The sequence below is a fragment of the Saimiri boliviensis genome, chromosome 1 (assembly GCF_048565385.1).
Source record: "Saimiri boliviensis isolate mSaiBol1 chromosome 1, mSaiBol1.pri, whole genome shotgun sequence".
Lineage (NCBI taxonomy): Eukaryota > Metazoa > Chordata > Mammalia > Primates > Cebidae > Saimiri > Saimiri boliviensis.
Genome location: NC_133449.1, coordinates 233621127 through 233644910, shown reverse-complemented (window position 1 = coordinate 233644910; position 23784 = coordinate 233621127). Strand labels below are relative to the sequence as shown.

Below are 23784 nucleotides of genomic sequence, written 5' to 3'. Positions count from 1 at the left end.
CCCGTGCCCACCACTATGCCTGGCTAATTTTTGCATCTTTTAGTAGAGATGGGGTTTCACCACGTTGGCCAGTCTGGTCTTGAACTCCTGGCCTCATGTGATCGCCTGCCTTGTCCTTCCAGAGTTCTGGGATTACAGGCATGAACCATACCACAGACAATTGAATAATATTCAGCAGGTAAAATAAATGAGCTATCAAGCTATTTGTCCATTAACCTACTGAAGGTCACGTTGGTTGCTTCTAAGTTTTAATTTGCTTGATCATTTATTTTATGTGCTGAATGTTACTCATTTGTCTGGATGTACCACGGCCAATTTTATGTATTTATTTATTTTTGAGATGGAGTCCCTGATGACATATGATGTGGAGCATCCTTTTGTGTGCTTTTGTATATTTGCCATCTGTATATCTTCTTTGTTGAGGTGTCTGTTAAGGTCCTTGACCATTTATAATCAAGTTGTTTGTTTCCTTATTTTTGGTTTTTGAGAATTCTTCGTGTATTTTGGGCAACAGACCTGTATCGGAGATGTCTTTTGCAAGTATTGTTTCCCAACCTTGGCTTTTCTTTTTATTCTGTTGACAGTATCTTTCACAGAGCAGAAGTCCAGTTTATCAATTCTTTCTTTCATGGATTGTGCCTTTGATATTTTATCTAAATAGTCATCTTCAAATCCAAGTCCATTTAGATTTTTTCTTCTGTTCTCTTCTAGGAATTTTATAGTTTTGCATTTTACATTTAGATCTGTGATTCATTTGAGTTTATTTTTGTGAAGGATATAAGTTCATCTTTTTTTTTTTTTTTAACATGTAGATATCCAGTTGTTCCAGCACAATTCGTTAAAAAATTCTTTTCTTGCTAGGTGTGGCAGCTCATGCCTGTAATCACAGCACTTTGTGGGGCCAAGGCGAGAAGATCGCTTGAACCCAGGGGTTCAAGACCAGCCTAGGCAAAATGGCAAGCCCCTGTTTCTACAAAAAAATATAAAAAATTAACTGGGTATGGTGGCACATGCCTATGGTCCTAACTATTTGGGAGGCTGAGGTGGGAAGATTGTTTGGGCCGGGGAGATTGAAGTGGCAGTGAGCCGTGATTGCACCACTGCACTCCAGCCTGGGCAACAGAGTGAGACTGTGTCTTAAGAAAAGAATAAAAAAGAAACTCTTCTGCATTATATTGAGTCATTGCTCTTTTGTCAAAGACCAGTTGTCTATATTTTTGTGAGTCTATTTCTGGGCTCTGTATTCTGTTTCATTGGTCTATTTGTCTTTTCTTTTGCCAATACCACGCTATCTTAATTACTGTAACTTTATGGTAAGTCTTGAAGTCAAGTAGTGTCAGTTTTTCAGTTTTGTTCTTCTTCTTCAATATTATGTTGGCTAGTTGGATCTTTTGCCTCTTCATATACATTTTAGAATAAGTTTGTTGATATCCACAAAATAACTTGCTGGGATTTTGACTAGGACTACATTGAGTATATAGATGAAGTTGGGAAGAACTGACATTTTATAATAGAGTGTTCCTATTCATAAACATGGAAAATCTCTCCATTTAAAGATGCTCCTTGACTTACAGTGGAGTTACATTGGGATAAACCCTTTATAAAGTTGAAAAATTGTAAGTCAAACCCCATCATAAGTCTAGATGCTCCCTGACTTACGTGGGGTTATATCCAGATAAACCCTTCATAAAGTTGAAAAATCTTAAGTTGAACTATCATAGGCCAGAGACTGTAGTTAGTTCTTCTTTGCTTGCTTTCTTCAGACTTTTGTAGTTTTCCTCATGTTGATCTTGTATATATTTTGTTATATTTGTACCTAAGTATTTCATTTTTGGAGGTTCTAATGTAAATTGTAATGTGTTTTTTTGGTTTGGTTTGGTTTTTGAGACAGTCTCCCTCTGTTACCCAGGCTGCAGTGCAGTGGCATGATCTCGGCTCACTGCAAGAGATTCTCGTGCCTCCACCTCCTGAGTAGCTGGGAATACAGGTGCCCACCACCAAACCCAACTAGTCTTTATATTTTTAGTAGAGACACAGTTTCACTATGTTGGCCAGACTAGTCTTGAACTCCTGAACTCAAGTGATGCACCCACCTCAGCCTTCCAAAGTGCTGGGATTACAGGCATGAGCCACCATGTTCGGCCTGTGATGTGTTTTAAATTTTAAATTTTACCTGTTCATTGATGGTATATAGGAAAGTGGTTGACTTTTTTATATTAATCTTATATCTTATGACTAATTATTATCGCTTATTGGTTACAGAAACAATATTATAATGGTTTTTATTTTTATTTTTTTGGTACGGTACTTGGAAAAGTATTCCTTACAACCATGCCTATGTCTTTTTTTTAGTATTTTTATAGCTCTTGGCATACTGAAGTCTTTAGTCAATTTGGAATTTGTTTTGCTGTAAGGTGTGAAGTATGTTTTTCTTAAATGGTGTGATATTTTTCTTACCATATATTAGTATTATTTTCCCTAAATGGTGATTCACTTGTCCCAACTCCATTTATTGAATCACAAATCCTTTCTTCATTGAGTCGAAATGAGGCACTTCCAAATGAAAAGATTCTCGTTGTTCTTTGATTTATTTCTGGACTCTCTCTTCTAATTAATTCAGTCTTTTCCTGTATCAGTACCATACAGTTTAGTTGTTGAACAGTAGGAATATAGTTTAATATTCTCTCTCATAACTCTTTAAAAATATTGTTTTGTTTTTCTCATGCATGTTTCTTTCAAATAAACTTAGGCATTATTTTATCAAGGTTTTAAAAAAATCAGTTCTAGCCACAATCATATTATTTTTAAATTGATATTAATCCTTAAGTAATGTACTTTCTGGACATTTTTGTTTTATTGATCTATAACCTACAAATATATTTAACAGTTTTAATGATACAGTATGTGAGTGATGCCAACAACTGTTAGCTATTCATACTATTTTTAAAGCTCATATCCCTAAATATACTAATAATCTGAAGGAATAAAAAGTATCTTTCACTGTGTAGTAGAATTTAAGATTTCGTTCCAGTTTTGGTTGACTATTTCTTCAGAGGCTCTCTGGCATCTTTTGCAACAGGAATGGCAGGAAATGTGTTTTATGTTGATTGTTGGAGTGTTTCATGTGTTGAGCTTCCTCCAAAAGAAGTTGTATAAATGGGAGAGGATTGAGGAAGTTTAAGAGTCAAGAAGGTCTGAGAGAACTTGTTTTCATAGGAAATGTGTTTCTATTTTAGAGTCTTAAAATTTCCAAGTACTCGATTTTATTATGTGTGATATGATAGTATGAACTATTTGCTAGCTGAGCTGAGGTAAGCAACTTCTGCAGGCATGAACTCCCAGGGTGCTGAAAACCTCTCTAAGTATACTCCACCCTTTCCCACTCCCATTGGACTTCTTAAAGGCACCATCATTTTTGTAACTGACAAATTGTCATACAATAACATGGGTTCATAAATTGAGTAGCCAAATGTTCATGTTCTGTTACATGACAGCTATACAGAAAATCAGTGCATTTTGACCATTTTAGCAATTTATTGATTTTGGTTTTTTTGTTTTTTGTTTTTTGTTTGTTTGTTTGTTTTAGAGAGAGATAAGGTCTCTCTCTGCCACTGAGGCTGGAGTTCAGTGATGCTATTATGGCTTACTGCAATCTCCAACTAATGGGCTCAAACAATCCTGCCTTGGCTTCCCAAGTAGATGGGACCATGGGTACACACCTCCACACCCAGTTAATTAAAAAAATTTTTTTTGTAGAGACAGGATCTCACTACGTTGCCTGACTCCTGGCCTTAAGCTACCCTTCCAATTCAGCTTTCCAAAGGGATTAGAGGCATGAGCCACTGGGCCTGGGCAACAATTGATTTTATTAACTCAGATTTATTCAGTAGTCTTGGTAAAATACTAAGTTAAGAAAACAAACCAAAAGTTATTTCTGAAATAATCTCCTCAATGTAATAGAAATGGGGGATTTTTAAAGAAAATAAGATATAATATGGATAGAAAATATACTATTACGGTTTCATTTGAGTGTATTTCAACATTACAGACTTTTAAAAATCTATTACAGGGAAGTATTATAACATAATCAAAAACAGACTTCAGAGTAACCTGGTTTCAGTGTTTAGTGCTAACATTTACTAGCTCTGTGATTTAGGGCAAATTACTTACTCTTATTTACCTTTAGCTTCATCTATACAATGGGAACAATAATTATGATCTCAGAATTATTTTGACCAGTAAATGAGTTAACATAGGAAGCCCTTAGCATATTATATGACAGATATAATATGCTCAATAAATGTCACTTCTACTTTTATAATTACAGATAATATCATTAAACCCTTATTGTATCCCTAGATAGGCGCATTTTATGAGTGTCTCTTTTAATTCTTTCAATACCCTGTTGAGGTTGGTTTGGTACCACTTTACAAATAAGGAAAGTAAGCATAAAAGGGGTTAAATTGCTCCCTGCGCTGTAACTAATGAGTTGCACTACTAGGACCCAAACCAAAGTCCTTAATTCTTTTGATTGATTTCTTTAAAAATTTTTTTTATTATTATACTTTAAGTTCTGGGATACATGTACAGAAAGTACAGGTTTGTTACATAGGTATACATGTGCCATGGTGGTCTGCTGCACCCATCAACCCATCATATACATTAGGTACTTCTCTTAATGCTATCCCTCCTTTTGTTCTCCAGACCCTAACAGGCCCCAGTGTGTGATGTTCCCCTCTCTGTGCCCATATGTTCTCATTTTCACCTCCCACTTATGAGTGAGAACATGCAGTGTTGGGTTTTCTGTTCCTGTGTTAGTATGCTGAAAATGATGGTTTCAAGCTTCATCTGTGTCCCTGCAAAGGACACGACCTCATTCTTTTTTATGGCAGCATGGTATTCCATGGTGTGTATGTGCCACGTTTTCTTTATCTAGTCTCTCATTAATGGGCATTTGGGTTGGTTCAAAGTCTTTGATATTGTGACTAGTGCTGCAATAAACAATAAAATAGTGCATGCCTTTTTATAGTAGAATCATTTATAATCCTTTGGCTATATACGCAGTAATGGGATTGTGGGATCAAATGGTATTTCTGATTCTAGATCCTTGAGGAATCATCACACTGTCTTCAACAATGGTTGAACTAATTTACCACCAACAGCGTAGAAGCATTCCTATTTCTCCACATACTCTCTAGCATCTGTTGTTTCCTCACTTTTTAATGATCACCATTCTACCTGTCATGAGATGGTCTCTCATTGTGGTTTTGATTTGCATTTCTCTAATGACCAGTGATGATGTGTTGTTTTTTCATATATTTGTTGTTTGTTTGTTTTTGTATAAGGTGTAAGGCAGGGGTCCAGTTTCAGTTTTCTGCATATGGCTAGCCAGTTTTCCCAAAACCATTTATTAAATAGGGAATCCTTTCCCCATTGCTTGTTTTTGTCAGGTTTGTCAAAGATCACATGGTTGTAGATGTGTGGTTGTGGATCTGAGGGCTCTGTTCTGTTTCATTGGTCTATGTATCTGTTTTGGTACCGGTGCCTTGCTCTTTTGGTGACTGTAGCCTTGCAGTTTAGTTTGAAGTCAGGTAATGTGATGCCACCAGCCTTGTTCTTTTTGCTTAGGATTGTCTTGGCTATACAGGCTCTTTTGTGGTTTCATATGAAATTTAAAGTAGGGTTTTCTAGTTCTGTGAAGAAAGTCAGTGGTAGCTTGATGGGAATAGCATTGAATCTGTAAATTACTTTGGGCAGTATGGCCATTTTCATGACATTGGTTCTTCCTATGAATAGGCATGGAATGTTTTTCTATTTGTTTGTGTCCTCTCTTATTTTCTTAATCAGTAGTTTGTATTTCTCCTTGAAGAGACCCTTTGCTTCCCTTGTAAGTTGTATTCCTAGGTATTTTATTCTCTGTAGCAATTGTGAATGGGATTTCTGTCATGATTTGGCTCTTTGTCTTATTGGTGTATAGGAAAGCTTGTGATTTTTGCACACTGATTTTGTATTGTGAAACTTTGCTGAAGTTGCTTAACACCTTAAGGAGTTTTGGAGCTGAGATGCTGGGGTTTTCTAAATTTGCAGTCATGTTATCTGCAACTAGAGATCATTTGACTTCCTCTTTTCCTATTTGAATACCCTTTATTTCTTTCTCTTCCCTGATTGCCTTGGCCAGAACTTCCAGTACTACGTTGAATAGGAGTGGTGAGAGAGAGCATCCTTGTCTTGCACCAGTTTTCAAAGGGAATGCTTCCAGCTTTTGCCCATTCAGTATTATACTGGCTGTGGGTCTGTCATAAATAGCTCTTATTATTTTGAGATACGTTTCATCAATACCTAGTTTATTGAATGTTTGTAGCATGAAGGGGTGTTGAATTTTATTGAAGGCCTTTTCTGCATCTATTGAGATAATCATGTGGTTTTTGTCATTGGTTCTGTTTATGTGATGGGTTACGTTTATTGATTTGCATATGTTGAACCAGCCTTGCATCCCAGGGATGATGTCACCTTGATCATGGTGGATAAACTTTTTAATATGCTGCTGGATTGGTTTGCCAGTATTTTATTGAGGATTTTCGCATTGATGTTCCTTGGCCTGAGATTTTCTTTTTTTTGTTATGTCTCTGACAGGTTTTGATATCAGGATGATGCTGGTCTTATGAAATGAGTAAGGGAGAAGTTCCTCTTTTTCTATTGTTTGGAATAGTTTTAGAAGGAATTTGTACCTCTGGTAGAATTCGACTGTGAATCTTTCTGGTCCTGGGCTTTTTTGGTTGTTAGGCTATTAATTACTGCCTCAATTTCAGAACTTGTTTTTGGTCTATTCAGTGATTTGACTTCTTCCTGGTTTAGTCTTGGGAGAATGTATGTGTCCAGGAATTTATCCATTTCTTCTAGATTTTTTATTTATTTGCATAGAGGTGTTTGAAGTATTCTCTGATGGTATTTTGTATATCTGTGGGATCAGAGGTGGTATCTCTCTTATCATTTTTTATTGCATCTATTTGATTCTTCTCTTTTCTTCTTTATTAGTCTGTCTAGCAGTCTGTTTTGTTAATCTTTTTAAAAAACCAGCTCCTGAATTCATTGATTTTTTTGAAGGGTTTTTTTGTGTCTCTGTCTCCTTCAGTTCTGCTCTGATACTATTTATTTCTTGTCTTCTGCTAGCTTTTGTATTTGTTTGCCCTTGCTTCTTTAGTTCTTTTAATTGTGCTGTTATGATGTCTGTTTTAGGTCTTTCCTGCTGTCTCCTGTGGGCATTTAGTGCTATAAATTTCCCCCTTAACACTGCTTTAGCTGTGTCCCAGCGATTCTGGTACATTGTGTCTTTGTTCTCACTGGTTTCAAATAACTTGTTTATTTCTGCCTTGATTTTGTTATTTATCCAGGAGTCATTCAGAGCAGGTTGTTCAGTTTTCAGGTATTTGTGCAGTTTTGAGTGAGTTTCTTAATCCTGAGTTCCAATTTGATTGCACTGTGGTGTAAGAGACTGTTAGGATTTTCTTTCTTTTGCATTTGCTGAGGCATATTTTATTTTCAATTATGTATTGAGTTTTAAAACAAGTGCTGTGTGGTGCAGAGAATATGTATATTCTGTTGATTTGGGGTGGAGAGTTCTATAGATGTCTATTAAGTCCACTTAGTCCACAGCTGAGTTCAAGTCCTGAATATCCTTGTTAATTTACTGTCCCTAATGTTGACAGTGGGGTATTAAAGTCTCCCACTATTATTGTGTGAGAGTCTAAGTCTCTTTGTAGGTCTCTAAGAACTTGCTTTGTGAATCTGAGTGCTCCTGTGTTGGGTGCATATATATTTAGGATAGTTAGCTCTTCTTGTTGCATTGATCCTTTTACCATTATATAATGCCCTTTGTCTTTTTTGTTCTTTGTTGGTTTGAAGTCTGTTTTATCAAGACTAGGATTGCAACCTCTGCTTTTCTTTTTTTTTTTCCCTTCGCTTGACAAATCTTCCTCCATCCCTGTATGTTGAGCCTATGTGTCTTTACATATGCGATGGGTCTCCTGAATACAGCACACCAATGCGTCTTAACTCTTCATCCAGTTTGCCAGTTTGTGTCTTTTAATTGGGGCATTTGGCCCATTTCCCTTTAAGGTTAGCATTGTTATATGTGAATTTGATCCTGTCATGATGCTAGCAGGTTATTTTGCCCATTAATTTATGCGATGTCTTCATAGTGTTGATGATATTTACAATTTGGTATGTTTTTTACAGTGGTTGATACTGATTTTTCCTTTCCATATTTAGTGCTTCCTTCAGGAGCTCTTGTAAGGTAGGCCTGGTAGTGACAGAATCTCTCAGCATTTGCTTGTCTGTAAAGGATTTTATTTCTCCTTTGCTTATGAAGCTTAGTTTGGCTGGATATGAAATTCTGGGTTGAAAATTCTTTTCTTTAGGAATGTTGAATGTTGGCCACCACTCTTTTCTAGCTTGTAGGGTTTCTGCAGAGAGATCTGATGTATTTTGATGGACTTCCCTTTGTGGGTAACCCAGTATTTCTCTCTGGCTGACCTTAACTTTTCCTTCATTTCATCCTTGGTGAATCTGATGATTATATGTCTTGGGGTTGCTCTTCTCTAGGAATATCTTTGTGTTGTTCTTTATATTTGCCTGCAGCTTTGTTTACACTGTGAAGGGAAAACCCTTCTGCTCAAGCCTCAGTAATGGTGGGCACCCCTCTCCGTGCCAAGCTTGAGCATCCCAGGTCGACTTCAGACTGCTGTGCTGGCAGCGAGAATTTCAAGCCAGTGAATCTTAGCTTTCTGGGCTCCTGGGGGTGGGTTCTGCTGAACTAGACCACTTGGCTACCTGGCTTCAGCCCCCTTTCCAGTAGAGTGAATGGTTCTATCTTGCTGGCATACCAGGTGCCACTAGGGTACAAAAAAAAAAAAAAACTCTGCAGCTAGCTTGGTGTCTGCCCAAATGGCTGCCCTGTTTTGTACTTGAAACACAGGGTTTCAATTCAGCCAATTCCCTCAGGTGCCAATACCTAATGGTATTGGCACCTGAGGGAATCTCCTGGTCTGCGTATTGCGATGATAGTGATAAAAGCTAGTATCTGGGCCGGATAGCACCATCCCTCACTCGTGGCACAGTCCCTCATGGCTTCCCTTGGCTAGGGGAAGGAGTTCCTGACTCCTTGGGCTTCCCATGTGAGGAGACACTCCACCGTGCTTCTCCTCACCCTCTGTGGGCTACACCCACTGTCTAACCAGTCCCATTGAGATGAGCTAGTTACCTTTGTTGGAAGTGCAGAAATCACCCACTTTCTGTGTTGATCTCTCTGGGAGCTGCAGACAGGAGCAGTTACTGTTCGGCCATCTTCCCCAGGAATCAACAAAGCCCTTATTCTTAACCAGTGTGGCACATACCAGTTTTGAACAGTAGCAAAAGGAACAATGTGCATGTTGACTCAGATCAGAACTTGAAAGTTATTGGAAACTGGAATTAAGAGAGGACAATATGAATGGGGATTTCCGTTGAAGAAACTTTTAAAAGCAATAGTGACATGCATCTGGTTGATGTAGAAAGAGAAGAGTTCAGAGAAGGATGACTAATGAGAGATAGTAAAGGAAAGTGGAATGTATGAGTCATACAGTGGGGAGGTTTCCTTTTGGCAGCTATGCTTGCTTTAAGCACAAAAAAAGAGAATAGCTTGCTGAAGACATTATAGTTACATTAACATATTAGTCTGAGGAGAATTTTTTCCCATTTGTCTATTATCTTTTTCTTTTCTAGATGATTCCACATCTAAGCATCTTAGATGCCACTTCCTTATCCTCACTTGACTCTTATATCTTAGGTATATTTTCTGGATTAAGGTAGAGTAGCTTTTAGCTTACATTTGCTTTTATTAGTCTCCATAATTTGTTTATATCTGGTCATGATGCTATTCTCTGGTTTAGAATTGAGGTACTAAAATAAGTAGGTTTTAATTAGCATGTTACATTGTAGCAGTATTTAAAAGTTCCATGTATTAGGTGTAGGATTTTACTGTAAGAAGTTAGATTTCTTCAAGATTTTTCTACTATTACTGCTTTCTGTTTTTAAACTACCTTTAATATACTACTATACATTTTATTCTTTTTCTTCTAGTCTCCCCTCGCTATTTCTCTTGTGAGAAAATAATTTGAAGTCAAATAAGGTTTTTCTCCTGAAGGAACTCACAATTTAATATCTAATACAATAACTGCCATGCAAGAGCAGGAAAACAAGGAACATTAAATTCCATGGCACAGAGGACAGAGATTCTGTTGGGTACCAAGAGATATTTCAGCTGATCCTTGAAAGCTTGTGACAGAGCTCAGAAAGGCATTCCAGACAGAGGAACAGCCTGAGGAAGGCATAGAGCAACCCAGGTCATTCGGTGAGCTGTATCCTAAACAAGGGGAGGCCTTCTGCAGATTTCACTGTGCTTTTTGGAGACAAACATGAGTCAGGGTAATTGCCTCTAAAAAAGGAGTTACAGTTTTGACCTGCGACTAGTGGGCAGTTAGTGTCACAATAACACTAAGAAGGAGGGACATAAAAAAATTCTGCATAGTAGAGGCAAAGTTGGAGTCCAGCATGAGGGAAAAAGCCACATATACTTCTGTAGCTCTCCACTTTTGAGAAAATTTGCTAGAGGGAACTCCACATGACAGAAGTTATTTTCATTCTATAGATCACCCCACTTGCTCATTGCTGGCTGGTTTTCTCTGTTTTTGATGTTTTATTATACAGCTATCCATTGATCCTTTAAATAATAGATGCATTTATTGAACTTGTACTGTGTACCTGGCACTGCTCTATGTTCTCTATGTTTTCCAGCTCATTTAATAGATTTCTTCTCTTATGATTTTACTTTAATGATCTTGGTAACTTCCTTATATGTTGCGTAGATCACAGCTGTTACACAGCCACCTCTGGCTGCAGGGTAAGCTGGAAAAGTGAGTATTTAGCCTTTCTTGCCTTGATAGTGGAGGCTGGCCACAAAAATGGAAGTTAGAAATGAGTATGTCAGCTACATACTCACTTTTCTTACTTGCTTCCTTTGTTTATTTCTGTCCCCTTTCATTTCTTTCTTATTGTAAATCTAACTCTTTTTCTCTGAAGAAACTAAAATTCTTTAAAGGTTAAAATTCTTCACTATCATGTTTGACATATAAAAGTTCATGAAGAATAAATTGCAGCTTGGGTTTTAAATTTTACATGTATAGATTAACATCAAATTTTAACATTATAAAAGCAGTTCTGCAGAGGGAATGTTTACATTATGCTTCAGTATTTTCAGTTGTTCCTTACTGTTCAACATAAGCATCATATGCCAAAGAAGTATAGTTTTTTGTTGTATATTTCCTTGGTTGCTCTTTTAAGACATAAATATTATGAATCAAATGGCAATCTTACCTACATTGAAGCTTTTAATTGCAGTGAGTTGAACTCCAAATTTATAAAGCAGTAGAATCATTTGATAAAAACAGTTGGATTAGCTCATTCAGTCATTCATTAAATATTAAGTTTCTGTCGTGTGCCTGACGGTTTGGAGAGATGAAAGGGTTGATAGGGAATGATATTTGAGGACAGGCTGTCTCTACGAAAATAAAAGCAATTACCAATTTTAATTTTAAAAAAGTAAAATATATATATAAACACTCATAAACAGTAATAAGATATAAACTCATAAACACCCTTGAACAACAAAATGTACACCCCCTAAATAAGTAGGTGGGTGGATGAATGAATGGATGGATAGATGGGTGAGTGGACAGAGACTGATAGATGAATACTTACTAAATTAAGATTACTGTTATGATTAATGGTGTTTCAATATTATGTTGTCTAAATATGTGTTAACTTTTTAAAAAAATTAAGGTTGACAGATTTGCAGTGGAATTAGAACAGAGCCGAAATTTGAACAATACCATAGTGCACATTGACATGGATGCTTTCTATGCAGCTGTAGAAATGAGGGACAATCCAGAACTGAAGGATAAACCCATTGCTGTAGGATCAATGAGTATGCTGGTAAGATCAAAAACAAAAAGGAAATTCTGTAACATATTCTTAAGTTTACTGGTTTATGAAAGGGGAATTCTTTATTGAGGTCTACCAGTTTGCTGAGTATTTTTCTGGGTGCCCTATACATGACTGAATTACTGAATCCTTTTAACATACTTTAAGGCAAGGGTCCAGCCCCCAGTTCACAGACTGGTATTGGTCTGTGGCCTGTTAGGTACTGGGCCTCACACAGTAGGTGAGCGTCAGGCATGCGAACGAAGCTTCATCTGTATTTATAACCACTTCCCATCACTTGCATTACTCCCTGAGCTCCGCTTCCTGTCAGATAAGTGACAGCATTAGACTCTCATAGGAGCACAAACCCTGTTGTGAACTGCACATGGGAAGATCCAGGTTGCCTCCTCCTTAAGAGAATCTAATGCCTGATGATCTGTCACTGTCTGCCATCACTCCCAGATGGGATCGTCTAGTTGCAGGAAAACAAGCTCAGGGCTCCCATTGATTCTACATTATGGTGAGTTGGATAATTATTTCATTATATATTATAGTGTAATTATAATAGAAATAAAGTGCACAATAAATGTAACATGCTTGAATCATCTCAAAACCATCATCCCTACCAGTTCATGGAAAAATTGTCTTTCACGAAACCATTCTTTGGTTCCAAAAAGGTTAGGAATTGCTGCTTTAAGGTACTAGTTTTTATTTCCATTTGAGAAAAAAGAAAAACTCAAAGATGTTTAATTACTTGCCCAAAGTTACAAACCTAATAATTTACAAGGCAAATTAAATTTTTCCTTAAGTAACCATTCTAGTGAAAGAGAGTTGAAGAAGAAGAAAAAAATTATATTCTAAAGTATTAATAAAGATTTTCAAAGTGGTCTACAGGCCAAACCCAGTTTTTTATTGGAACAAAGTCACACCCATTTATTTATTACTGTTGTTGCACTAAAAGAGCAGAGTTCAATAATTCAATGATCTGCAAAGCCTAAAATGATTACTATTTGGACTTACACAGAAAAGAAAAGGTTTACCAATCCCAGTTCTGGAATAACATATTTTGTTAATATAGTACATTTAGAATGCAATTAAATTGTTTTTCCCATGACTTGGAACCTTTGCTTTTCTGATTACTATATTGCTCTTCCTTTTTACCACTCTAACCTTAGAAGGTAAAAATGACCAGGATAGCTCTGTGTGGCTGAAAATGTGTTGGGAATTAAAAGTAGCAACTGGAATAGATGGGTTTTGGTATTTAAAAAGTATTAGATAAACAAGAAGACTTTTTCCCTGTTCCTAACTCCTTCCCATGCCTTAGATAGCTATAAAACTAATTCTTACTGAGTTATGATTTTATTATAAAACTATAATCTGTTTTTTATGTCTGCCTCTATGAGTATGCAGCCAACTGATAACTCTGATTCCAAAACACTGTTTTTTGAAAGGAAACTCCCCTTTCCTATAAATCATCAATAAATATTTGAAAAAATATATTTAATTTTATTAAAATATAACACTAAATTTATGTATGCTTATGTATGTATATATATACATTCAAACTTGCTGTAGGCATGTTAAAGCTAAACCAACTGCTTTTGAAATCTACAAAATATTTCCTTTCCTACAATTTCTGTCCTCCTAAAAATCAGTTATTGTTTCAAAATTCAAAATTACTATTTGTTATAGTTAAACAAAGATTACCCCTTTTGTATGTTGAACAAATTGGTTTCCCTTCTAATGAGCATAATTTTTTGTCCTGTTAAACCTTATTCCTACAGGTAAAATTCTTTTTTGGTGAATTTGATAGATTTTTGAAATGTTCTAACTTGGCACTGAGAGTTGCAACTGAGACCCTGTAGCAGTGATCTATTGCTGCATAACAGTATTTAGTGGACAGTCAAAATTTATTTGCTCATGATTCTGTAATTTGAGCAGAGTGCAATGGTGATGGCTCAACTCTACTGTATCTGGAATTGGCTAGGGCAATTTAACTGACGCTAAAAAATCCAAGATGGCATCATTCACAGGTCTGGCACTGGGACTGAGGAGACTGGAATGGATTCCAGCCTTAGAACTTTCTCCATTGTTGCCTCATCGTTTATTAATCTACCCCAAAATATTTACAGTAGTTGCTGGATTACAAAAAGCAAAAGCCTAGGTTTCAGAACTCAGTGTCACGACCCTCACATTATTTTCATCTAACCAAGTCACAGGACAAGTCATGTGGCATGAGGAACTAGAACCCGTTTTGAAAAGAGTAACTATAAAGCACTATGGCTGTGATCTACAATATACCACACATCTAAAAGTTAGAGAAACTCTTATTTAAAAGTTTGTTTCTCCTCTACCATAGATCTAGCTTTTATATCAATTCTATTAAACTTATTTACTTAAGCACTGGTTTTGTTTCCAGCACTATCTGCATTTTCTGTTCCAGAACACTGACCAAGGATTAGTATAGTTTTGAGTACTATCAAGATGTTTTAATTGCCATTTGAAAATCATTATTGGAAAATTGATATTATTCTGAAACAATTCCTTCATTTGGTTCTGTTTTGCATTTTTTGAAATTTCACTTGAGATTCCAAATAAGGATTCAATTTGTGATAGAATTCATTTTATAAATAGTATTGTGGTCTACCACATTCACATAGACTTTTGTCAGATGTCGTCATCAACAGGATTTAATAAATAATATTCTCCTTTTTACTCTCATACTTTTGTAGTTCTATCTCCTAGTCAGAATGTTTTCAGCAAAAAAGATAATTAAACCTTAAGGAAAAAAACCTTAATTTCTAAACTTACTTTAAGCTTCAATCACTTCATTTTGGAGACTTAATTCGGCTGACCACATAGTAGACCTTATATTTTTGTTCTAGATGAAAAATTTCCAAAATCCCAAATACAGCAAATTCCAAAAGTATACTGTTACGCTATACTATTACTTTGTATAATGTAACATCTATACTATTTGTACTACACTATTATTTTATGACTATTCTTTACTATTTACTATACTATTACTTTCATGTAATGTAACTCACTACCATCCAAACTTTGATATTTATTCTATTGCAAGTAGGCCTTAAAATCAATGAAGTTTAGTTACTGGAAATATAAGAAAATATTTTTATTAGCACCGTCTTGCATATACCTGGTATCACATTATAAATATAGGGATAGTAATGAAAGAGGGTCATGGTATCAAAATACCATGACAGAATAAGTGAAAACAGGTTAAAACAGTGGCCTATAAATGAAATGTCCTTGAATTGAAAATGCACATATTAATATGTCTTATGAATGCATTGATCAATATATGCTCATTTAGGTTTGTATATATTTTTTCCATGTGGTGAATTCTCTTTCAGACTACTTCAAATTACTGTGCAAGGAGGTTTGGTGTTCGTGCAGCTATGCCAGGATTTATTGCTAAGAGACTCTGCCCACATCTTATAATAGTGCCCCCAAACTTTGACAAATACCGAGCTGTGAGTAAAGAGGTAAGTTAATGTCTCACCCCTACTTTAGCCTTTCACTGATTTCCTGTCACCTGGAGAGTCAAGTCCAAGTGCCTTAGAACGTCAGAATTTGGTCTTAGCTTATCCTTTCAGTCGAGCCTCCTACCACTTTTTCAGCTTGTATATTGAATACTGAGCTGCATATAGTATCCAGAATACATCATTCTGTTTCCCAGTTCTTTACCTTTCCATGCAGTTTTCCTTTGCTTAGAAAACTCTTCCTGTTTCCTCAAACATTGAACTGCCTTAATGACAATATAAAATTAAATTTAGCTATTTTTTTTTAATATACATTTTTTTCTATAACCACATTTTATTTATAACCTACAGAGTCTGCTCATCATTTAATAGTATCCAGAATACATCATTCTATTTCCCAATTCTTTACCTTTCCATGCAGTTTTCCTTTGCTTAGAAAACTCTTCCTATTTCCTCAAACATTGAACTGCCTTAATGACAATATAAAATTAAATTTAGCTATTTTTTCTTAATATACATTTTTTCTATAACCACATTTTATTTATAACCTACAGAATCTGCTCATTTAATTTCAACATATTTTCTGAGTAATTCTTTATTAATGTTGTTAAACAGTGATAAAATTCAATTTTGATTAGTCTATTTGCCCCACAATTATTTACTAAGAGACTGATAATTAAAAAGGGAGTAATCCATTGCTTCAGGAATGATCTTTGAAGTAGATCTGAATATTTACTAAAATTGCCAAACTGTCATATGTGAAAAACTGCCACTTTTAAATTTTTTTATGACAACTAGCCTTTCATGCAGTGCTGGAATTTAATTTTTGAATTAAGATTTTAGATTGCTACATCAAATACTTTTAGACTGCTATAGTAAAATGTGTTAAAGACTACTTTCTGAATAGAAACACTTAAAAAACTGTGGCCTAATACTTACTACTCTTTAGTTATGCCAGGGGTCTTTAAATTCACCCCTCTTACTTGTATTCTACCTCATTTTCCGTAGAAGTGACACTATCCCAAGTTTAAAAACAGGTGTTTTTTTCCTTCCAAGGCAGTCTTTGACAGCAAGTGCTTTGTGCATACCTCTGAAAGGGTGATGGGGCAAGAAGGGAGCACACTCATGTTTGGTTCCTGTTTATCTCTTTTATTGTATTCCTAATTAAAATGAGAAAAATGCTAATCATAAATATAGCCTATTAAGTTTTAAAAGTGCTACAAAAATTTAGTAAGAAGGGGTGTTTTTTAAAGTTGTGGTTTAACTCAGTAAAACTTCTGGCAGTATGCCAGTGAGAACCAAAGTACTTTTAGTTAGTTTAGTCTGGTTACTTATGTAAGTCAGAGAACTCTTCACATTTGAGCAGAATCTAGCCAGTTTATTAGCAGATAACAAATGAGTTCTTACGTGTAAATAAACTGTAGAACAAATTTATCACTGACTTATGGATACATTAATATTCATGACTTGGTTAGAAAGTTTAAGAAGGCTGGGCTAGGTGGTTCACACCTGTAATTCCAGCACTTTGGGAGGCCAAGGCCATCCTGGCTAACATGGTGAAACCCTGTCTCTACTAAAAATACAAAAAAAAAAAAAAAAAAAAAAAATTAGCCGGAGGTGTCATTCTAGCTACTTGGAAGGCTGAGGCAGGAGAATCGCTTGAACCTGGGAGGTGGAGGTTGCAGTGAGCTGAGATTGCACCACTGAACTCCAGCCTGGGCAACAGAGACTCCCATCTTAAAAAAAAAAAAAAAAGTTTTCAGAAAAAACTCCTCCTTTCTTTTTTTGAGACAGGGTCTCACTCTGTAGCCCAGGCTGGAGTGCTGTGGCTGGCTCGATCATACCTCACTGTAACCTTAAACTCTTGAGCTAAAGCAGTCCTCTGGCCTCAGCCTCCTGAGTGGCTAGAATCACAGGCATGCATCACCACACCCTCTTCATTTTAAAATATTTTGGCAGAGTTAGGGTTTCCCTCTGTTGCTCAGGCTAGTCTTGAACTCCTGGCCTCAAAAATTAACCCACCTGGGCCTCCCAAAGTGCTGGGATTACAGGCATGAGCCACCATGCCCAGCTAGCCATTTTTGTTTTATCTAAAATATCAGAGCATTAAGTGCTTGATTTTTACTGGAATGTGACTGTTTTAATCCTTTGCAGTATCCTATGTAAAGGAAGTTAATAAATACTCAACAGTGTCTCTAGGGAGTACTTTTCATTCAGAATCTTAGTAGGCTGCCAGTTACAGACTTCCCAGAGTTTCATTTTCATTGGAAAGATTCTGTTTGAGCACATTATAACAAGAACAAAGCTAATTAAGGCACTCTCTGAGTAAAACTTGGCCAAGTTCATATCACCATTTTCTAAAATACCTTTTGACTCTGCTGTTCATAATTATATTAAGCTAAAAAGCTTTCTTTTTATAAAACAAGGAACAGTTTTCTTGTGATACAGCAGACAGTTTTAAAAGCTAAATGGAAGCATAACGTAATTCAGCAAAGATGTTTTCTAATATACATTTTTTTTGAGGCAGGTTCTCACTCTGTCACCAAGCTGGAAAATATGCATGTTATTTTGAGAACCATTGCCCCCAGTTATAGCTGATACTTCAGCGATTAGAAAAAAAGTCATAGTTTTATGTAATAACACTATCTTATATAAAAGGCATTTCTGAATTGTAGCATCTATATTTCTAATCTTTATATGTATTTCTTTTATCCTAAGATGTAACTCCAGACTGTTCCCCATCATTTAAGGTATTCATGGAAGTACACTGCAGATTGGTCATTTTTCCCACTCAGGATCCTAATAAGTAATAGGAAATGGAAAAACATTTTTCTGTATGGATTAATGCATTAATTAACGTATGTAGTAAGTGGATTCATGCATTAATTAATGTATATAGTAAGTGGAGTTTTATGTGCATGTTATAATTAGTTGAACTATTTCTAAAGCAATATAGTACCTTTACATGAGATTATTCCTTTTTAAAATGAACCGAAAACAAAAAAATGACAAAAGGTAGGAGGGAATACAATTCTGTCATTCCCATTTCAGCTTCTGACTAGCTCCCTAAAATGTTAACCATTTTTTTGTATGTGCCTAGCAGATAATGTTATCTGAGATTTATTTTAATTGCCTGCTATAACTAGATATAGGTGGCCAAATAGAGGTGGTATCAAATGAAGCTATTTCATTATCTTCTGCCTTCATGGTCTATTTTAAGACAAAAGGAAATTTTGACAAATATTCCCTGGTAGTGGATTATTTATGCTTTAAATCCATGAGCTATTGATTGCAGGATTGTTACTGTAGTTGCAAACTAAGAATATTAACATTTCTTATCAGCTACATATGACAGAAGAAATTTGCTATCACAGTAAAATTTTAAACTTTTTTTTTGTTTTATTTGAAGGTTAAAGAAATACTTGCTGATTATGATCCCAATTTTATGGCCATGAGTCTTGATGAAGCCTACTTGAATATAACAAAGCACTTACAAGAAAGACAAAATTGGCCTGAGGATAAAAGAAGGTATTTCATTAAAATGGGAAACTCAGTAGAAAATGGTAAGCAACTTATTAAGACTATCAAACCAAGAAGGAGTGAAAAAAAAAGCATAACTCTTTGAGTTAACCCAGTTAATTTATTAGCCTGCATAGGTAGAAGGAATAGATGTACCTTTATAAAAATGTAAAATCAGAAATTTAAAAAATACCAGTGGGTTTTCTGAGTTAAACATGTAGAATATCACATATAAACAAAATGTGATTGTTAAATCTCTAAGCTTAAGAGTCTGAGGAGTCCCTGAACAAAATAATTTTATAGCAGTTATTTTCCTAAAAAATGTTTAGGTGGCATTGAAGCTGAGAAAGTTTTCTGTTTAAGGTGGCCTTTTGTTGTTGTTAGAAAAGACTAGCCTCAAATATATCAAAACATAGGACGATTCTATTTTTCTTCATTGTCCTAATTTTCTGTAATCTATTATAGCAATTATGACTGTTTTCAGCTCTGCCAAAATTAATGACTTTCCACCCCCTTCTTTGCCTTAGACTTTGTAGTTTCAAGATTCCAGGGTTTTTTGTTTTTTGTTTTTTTTTTCTTAAATAATACCTTTATTACCTATCTAAAAGCAATACCAAGAAACATGCAGATATTACATATACTGCGTAAAACATTTTGTCAAAAGTATGATTATTTCACACGTCTAAGATGTTTTGGATCTCTGAATAAAGTTCACCTGGATGAAAAAGTGGCACAGAAGAGTTTGCTCACAACCCACAAGAACATTTCATGTGTACAACTCATTGCTTCAGAGGGGCCAGGCAGTGTTAGGGAAAGCTGTTTGTAACTTTCCCTGAAACAAAAATGGTAGGTCCAAAATGACATTAATCTTAACTCTCTCACTTTGTGACTCACATAATTTGGAGCAAGTTTAATATGGGCATCAAATCACAACTTTATTACCTTATTTAAAGCCCTAAGGGATAGGTCTCTCTTTTCTTTTATTAGAAACATTAAAAAATAATCATTACTTCTGGACACAGAGGCATAGAGCAAAGGTTTCCCTTACTTAGTATTAACTTTATTGTTTGAGGATGTGGTACATAAAACCTGATGTCACTTTGCATAAAATCTTAGTTTATTAATTCCTTACTTTCACAAGATAATGAGGGAAAATCATTAAATAATTACATCAAAGCATCCCCTGAGGGCCTCCTATAATAATTACTTGCATGATATGTTTTAAAATTTTTACACTGGGATTAAAGTAAATGTTTTCATTTTCCACTACTGTTCTTCTTCTTCTTTTTTTTTTTTTGTTTGTTTTTGAGACAAAGTCTCACTCTGTTGCCCAGGCTGGAGTGCAGTGGTGCAGTCTCGGCTCACTGCAACCGCCACTGCCCGGGTTCAAGCAGTTCTCCGGCCTCAGCCTCCTGGTAGCTAAGATTACAGGTGCCTGCCACCACGCCTGGCTAATTTTTTGTATTTTTCATAGATGCGAATTTTCACAATGTTGGCAAGGCTGGTCTCGAACTCCTGACCTTATGATCCACCTGCCTCAGCCTCCCAAAGTGCAGAGATGACAGGCTTGAGCCACCATGCCTGGCCTACTAATGTTCTTTTCATTTATTATAATGTCCAAACTCACTATGAGTATGTGAATTTTTAATATCTATTGCTTTTAACGTATTTACTTGTATAGTGCCTCTTCATGTATTTTCATATTCTCAAGCAATTGAAATAGTTTAACTTTTCTTCTCATGTATAAATCCCTGTGGGCTGGACTTTCAGGCATGTCTGACCTCACATTATGCCATGGGAAATTGTCAATAGTGCATTGGAACTATGGCAGGCAATTGATACATCTTCCTCTAAAGTTGTCTAAAGATGTCTCTAAAGTTCAAGACATTTTCTGCTGTTTCCCTGTTTTCTAGAAGGTGTTTGTCTTTGGAAGTGTATTGCTTACTACCATCTCTACATACAAATTTTTAAAATAATAATTTTAAAAATATTTACTCATCTAAATCTGGATGGTGAGTGCCAGACAATATAAGAAACTGAAAGAGCATACACTTTTTAGCACGTGTCGTCCAAAAGGCGTGCTTTAATCTTACCGTTATATTCTGATTACCTCAAGTTATGGGGGTTATAAAGATATTTCTGTCAGAAAGCAAATAAGAAACTACTTCCGTGGTTAGTTACACAGCCAGGCCTCACAGAAAAGTAGAGTGTAGTTCAGATTGAAAAGGTACCTGAACATTCTGTAGAAGCCCTGATAATGTACCAGAAGGCAGCATTCTTTGCTTCCTGCTGTATAGTTCTGCTCTCACAGTGATTCACCTGAGAGCAGGGTGGTAGAGGCAAGAGGTATAAAACATGGCCTAAAAAAGTCTGCAGAGGGTGTTTATGAATGTGACACATCAACTTGGTTTGCAGTTTTTCTATAGCTCTCTTTACCTTAACTTTTACCCATCCAGATGGGGAAAGAGCTCCAGGTAGATAACGTTTCAACTGTTCCACAGTCTTTTTTTTTTTGAGATGGAGTCTCACTCTGCCACCAAGGCTAGAGTGCAGTGGCATGATCTCAGCCCACTGCAATCTCCACCTCCTGAGTTGAAGTGATTCTCCTGCCCCAGCCTCCCAAACAGCTGGGACTACAGGTGTGTGCCACCATGCCTTGCTCATTTTTGCGTTTTTAGTAGAAATATGGTTTCACCATGTTAGCCAGACTGGTCTCGAACTCCTGACCTCAAGTGATCCCCCCGCCTCAGCCTCCCAAAGTGCTGAGATTACAGGTATGAGCCACCTTACCTGGCCTGTTTTTCCTCTGAATTGCTCTACATTTTAAAACCAGAATATTTTAAAATGACAGGAACTGAAGCACATAAATAACAGCTAATGTAAGTTTGAAAATAAGGCTTATTGGTGAGGCAAGATGATTCACATTTATAATCCTAGCACTTGAAGGGGCTGAGGCAAGAGGATCAGTTGATCCCAGGAGTTCAAGACCACCCTGGGCAAGATTATGAAATCCCATCTTTATTTACCAGAAAATTATAAAGTTAGCTAGGTGTGATGGCTTGCGCCTGTTTTCCCAAATACACTCCAGCCTGGGCAAGAGAGAGAAGAGACCCTGTCTCAGAAAAAAAAAAAAAAAAAAAAGGAGAGAAAGAAAATAAGGCCTATTATGTATGTGCCCTGGGAATTTGGAAAATGTCTGACTGAATTAACATCTATGACTTAATTCACACTGCATATTTTAAATTTTTTAGTTAATCTGATGTCTTTGGTATTTATTTTATATTATCTTTATTTATATTACCTTTAAATTTTTTCCTAAATAGCCAAGTTCATTTTTCAAGTAATATACGTTCATATGCATCTTGAAACTAGAAATTTAATTTTTGCTTCTGCATTTGCCTTAATTCAGAAAATGTTTACATGTAATAAAATTGTGAGATTGGATCAGAAAGCTTTGTTGCTAACCTTGGTTGTTATAAATACATTTAAATTGTATTTCTTCTACATTAAGCCCAGAAAAATAGACTTTAATGGATTTGTTCATGGAGACATTTTTAGTATAAGTATAGATTTAAGTATATTTTACAGTCCACTTATGAAAAATATAAATATAATGAGGTAATAACTAGATTGGTATTTTTACCTTGTAATAATAGTAATTTCTGTTTACTACGGATGTGCCCTTAGTCAAAGTGATACTTTATAAACAAGCAAATCAAAATTTTAAAAGTATATACTTGTTAAAACAAAGATGAGTTACTCTTCCTGTTTATGATTTAGATAATCCAGGAAAGGAAGTTAATAAACTGAGCGAGCATGAACGATCCATCTCTCCGCTACTTTTTGAAGAGAGTCCTCCTGATTTGCAGCCCTCAGGAGATGAAGAGCAAAACAATCCTCAAATACTCCAAAACTCAGTTGTTTTTGGAACATCAGCCGAGGAAGTGGTAAAGGAAATTCGTTTCAGAATCGAGCAAAAAACAACACTGACAGCCAGTGCAGGTATTCAAAAGGATATTGATGGCCACTATAGTTACAATTTTCCGACTGGCTAATTCAAGTGTAATTTTAGTAGTTTCTCATTCATTTTACTTATCTAGTTGGTTCAACTTCTAACAATTTTACCTATTCAGAATTGCTGTGAACCTAGTAACTAAATTGTAAGTAAGCAGATTATGAGCCTGGAGAAGAAAAAAAAAGATTGTAAATTTTATATAGCTATCTTTTTTTAAGCACAAAATATATTTTTATTGGTTTTGCATGTAATACTTGATTATTAGTTTGCCTTGGGAGACTTCAGTCCTTCCAAGATTACACTGCAGGAGAGAACTCGGATGACCACAAGGTAGGAGACAAAAGAAATAACCAACTAGCAACATAGCAATCCAGGACCATGTAGTAAAAGGAAAAACAAGTTTACATATGCTGATAATCCATGAGGCCATCACTGTCTCTTAGCATAATAACTGTTATTCATCATGAGGACCCTGAACTATCTTGTAAAAGCCATATTGTGATTAGGTAAATCTTTTTTTCTATATCAAAGCATGTGAATGAATAATGCATCTTAGGAAGTCGTATATAACAATTGAAATGAACTGTTTAATGAATATATTTGAATGTACCCATTTCAAATTATCTTAATCAGGACTCCCAGAAATTGTAAAACATCTTTCTGAAAAATAGTAATTTGTTTTGTGAATAACATAAAAAGGATGCACCAATCTAATTATCATTATTTTAA

The 23784-nt window shown here is 35.7% G+C and overlaps 1 protein-coding gene across 3 annotated transcripts in view; it reads left to right on the top strand.

Moving 5' to 3' along the window:
* Positions 1-23784, top strand: part of POLK (DNA polymerase kappa) — a 96626-nt gene that overhangs the window by 54438 nt on the left and 18404 nt on the right. For 2 of the 3 annotated variants that reach the window (XM_003920842.3, XM_074384649.1), the window contains exons 4-7: positions 11875-12027; positions 15393-15524; positions 18931-19084; positions 22821-23042. In XM_003920842.3, the coding sequence (XP_003920891.1) occupies positions 11875-12027; positions 15393-15524; positions 18931-19084; positions 22821-23042 (661 nt within the window). Of the gene's footprint in view, positions 1-10152; positions 10388-11874; positions 12028-15392; positions 15525-18930; positions 19085-22820; positions 23043-23784 lie in introns of those variants that run through there. The other variant, XM_074384654.1, reaches the window with a different exon arrangement.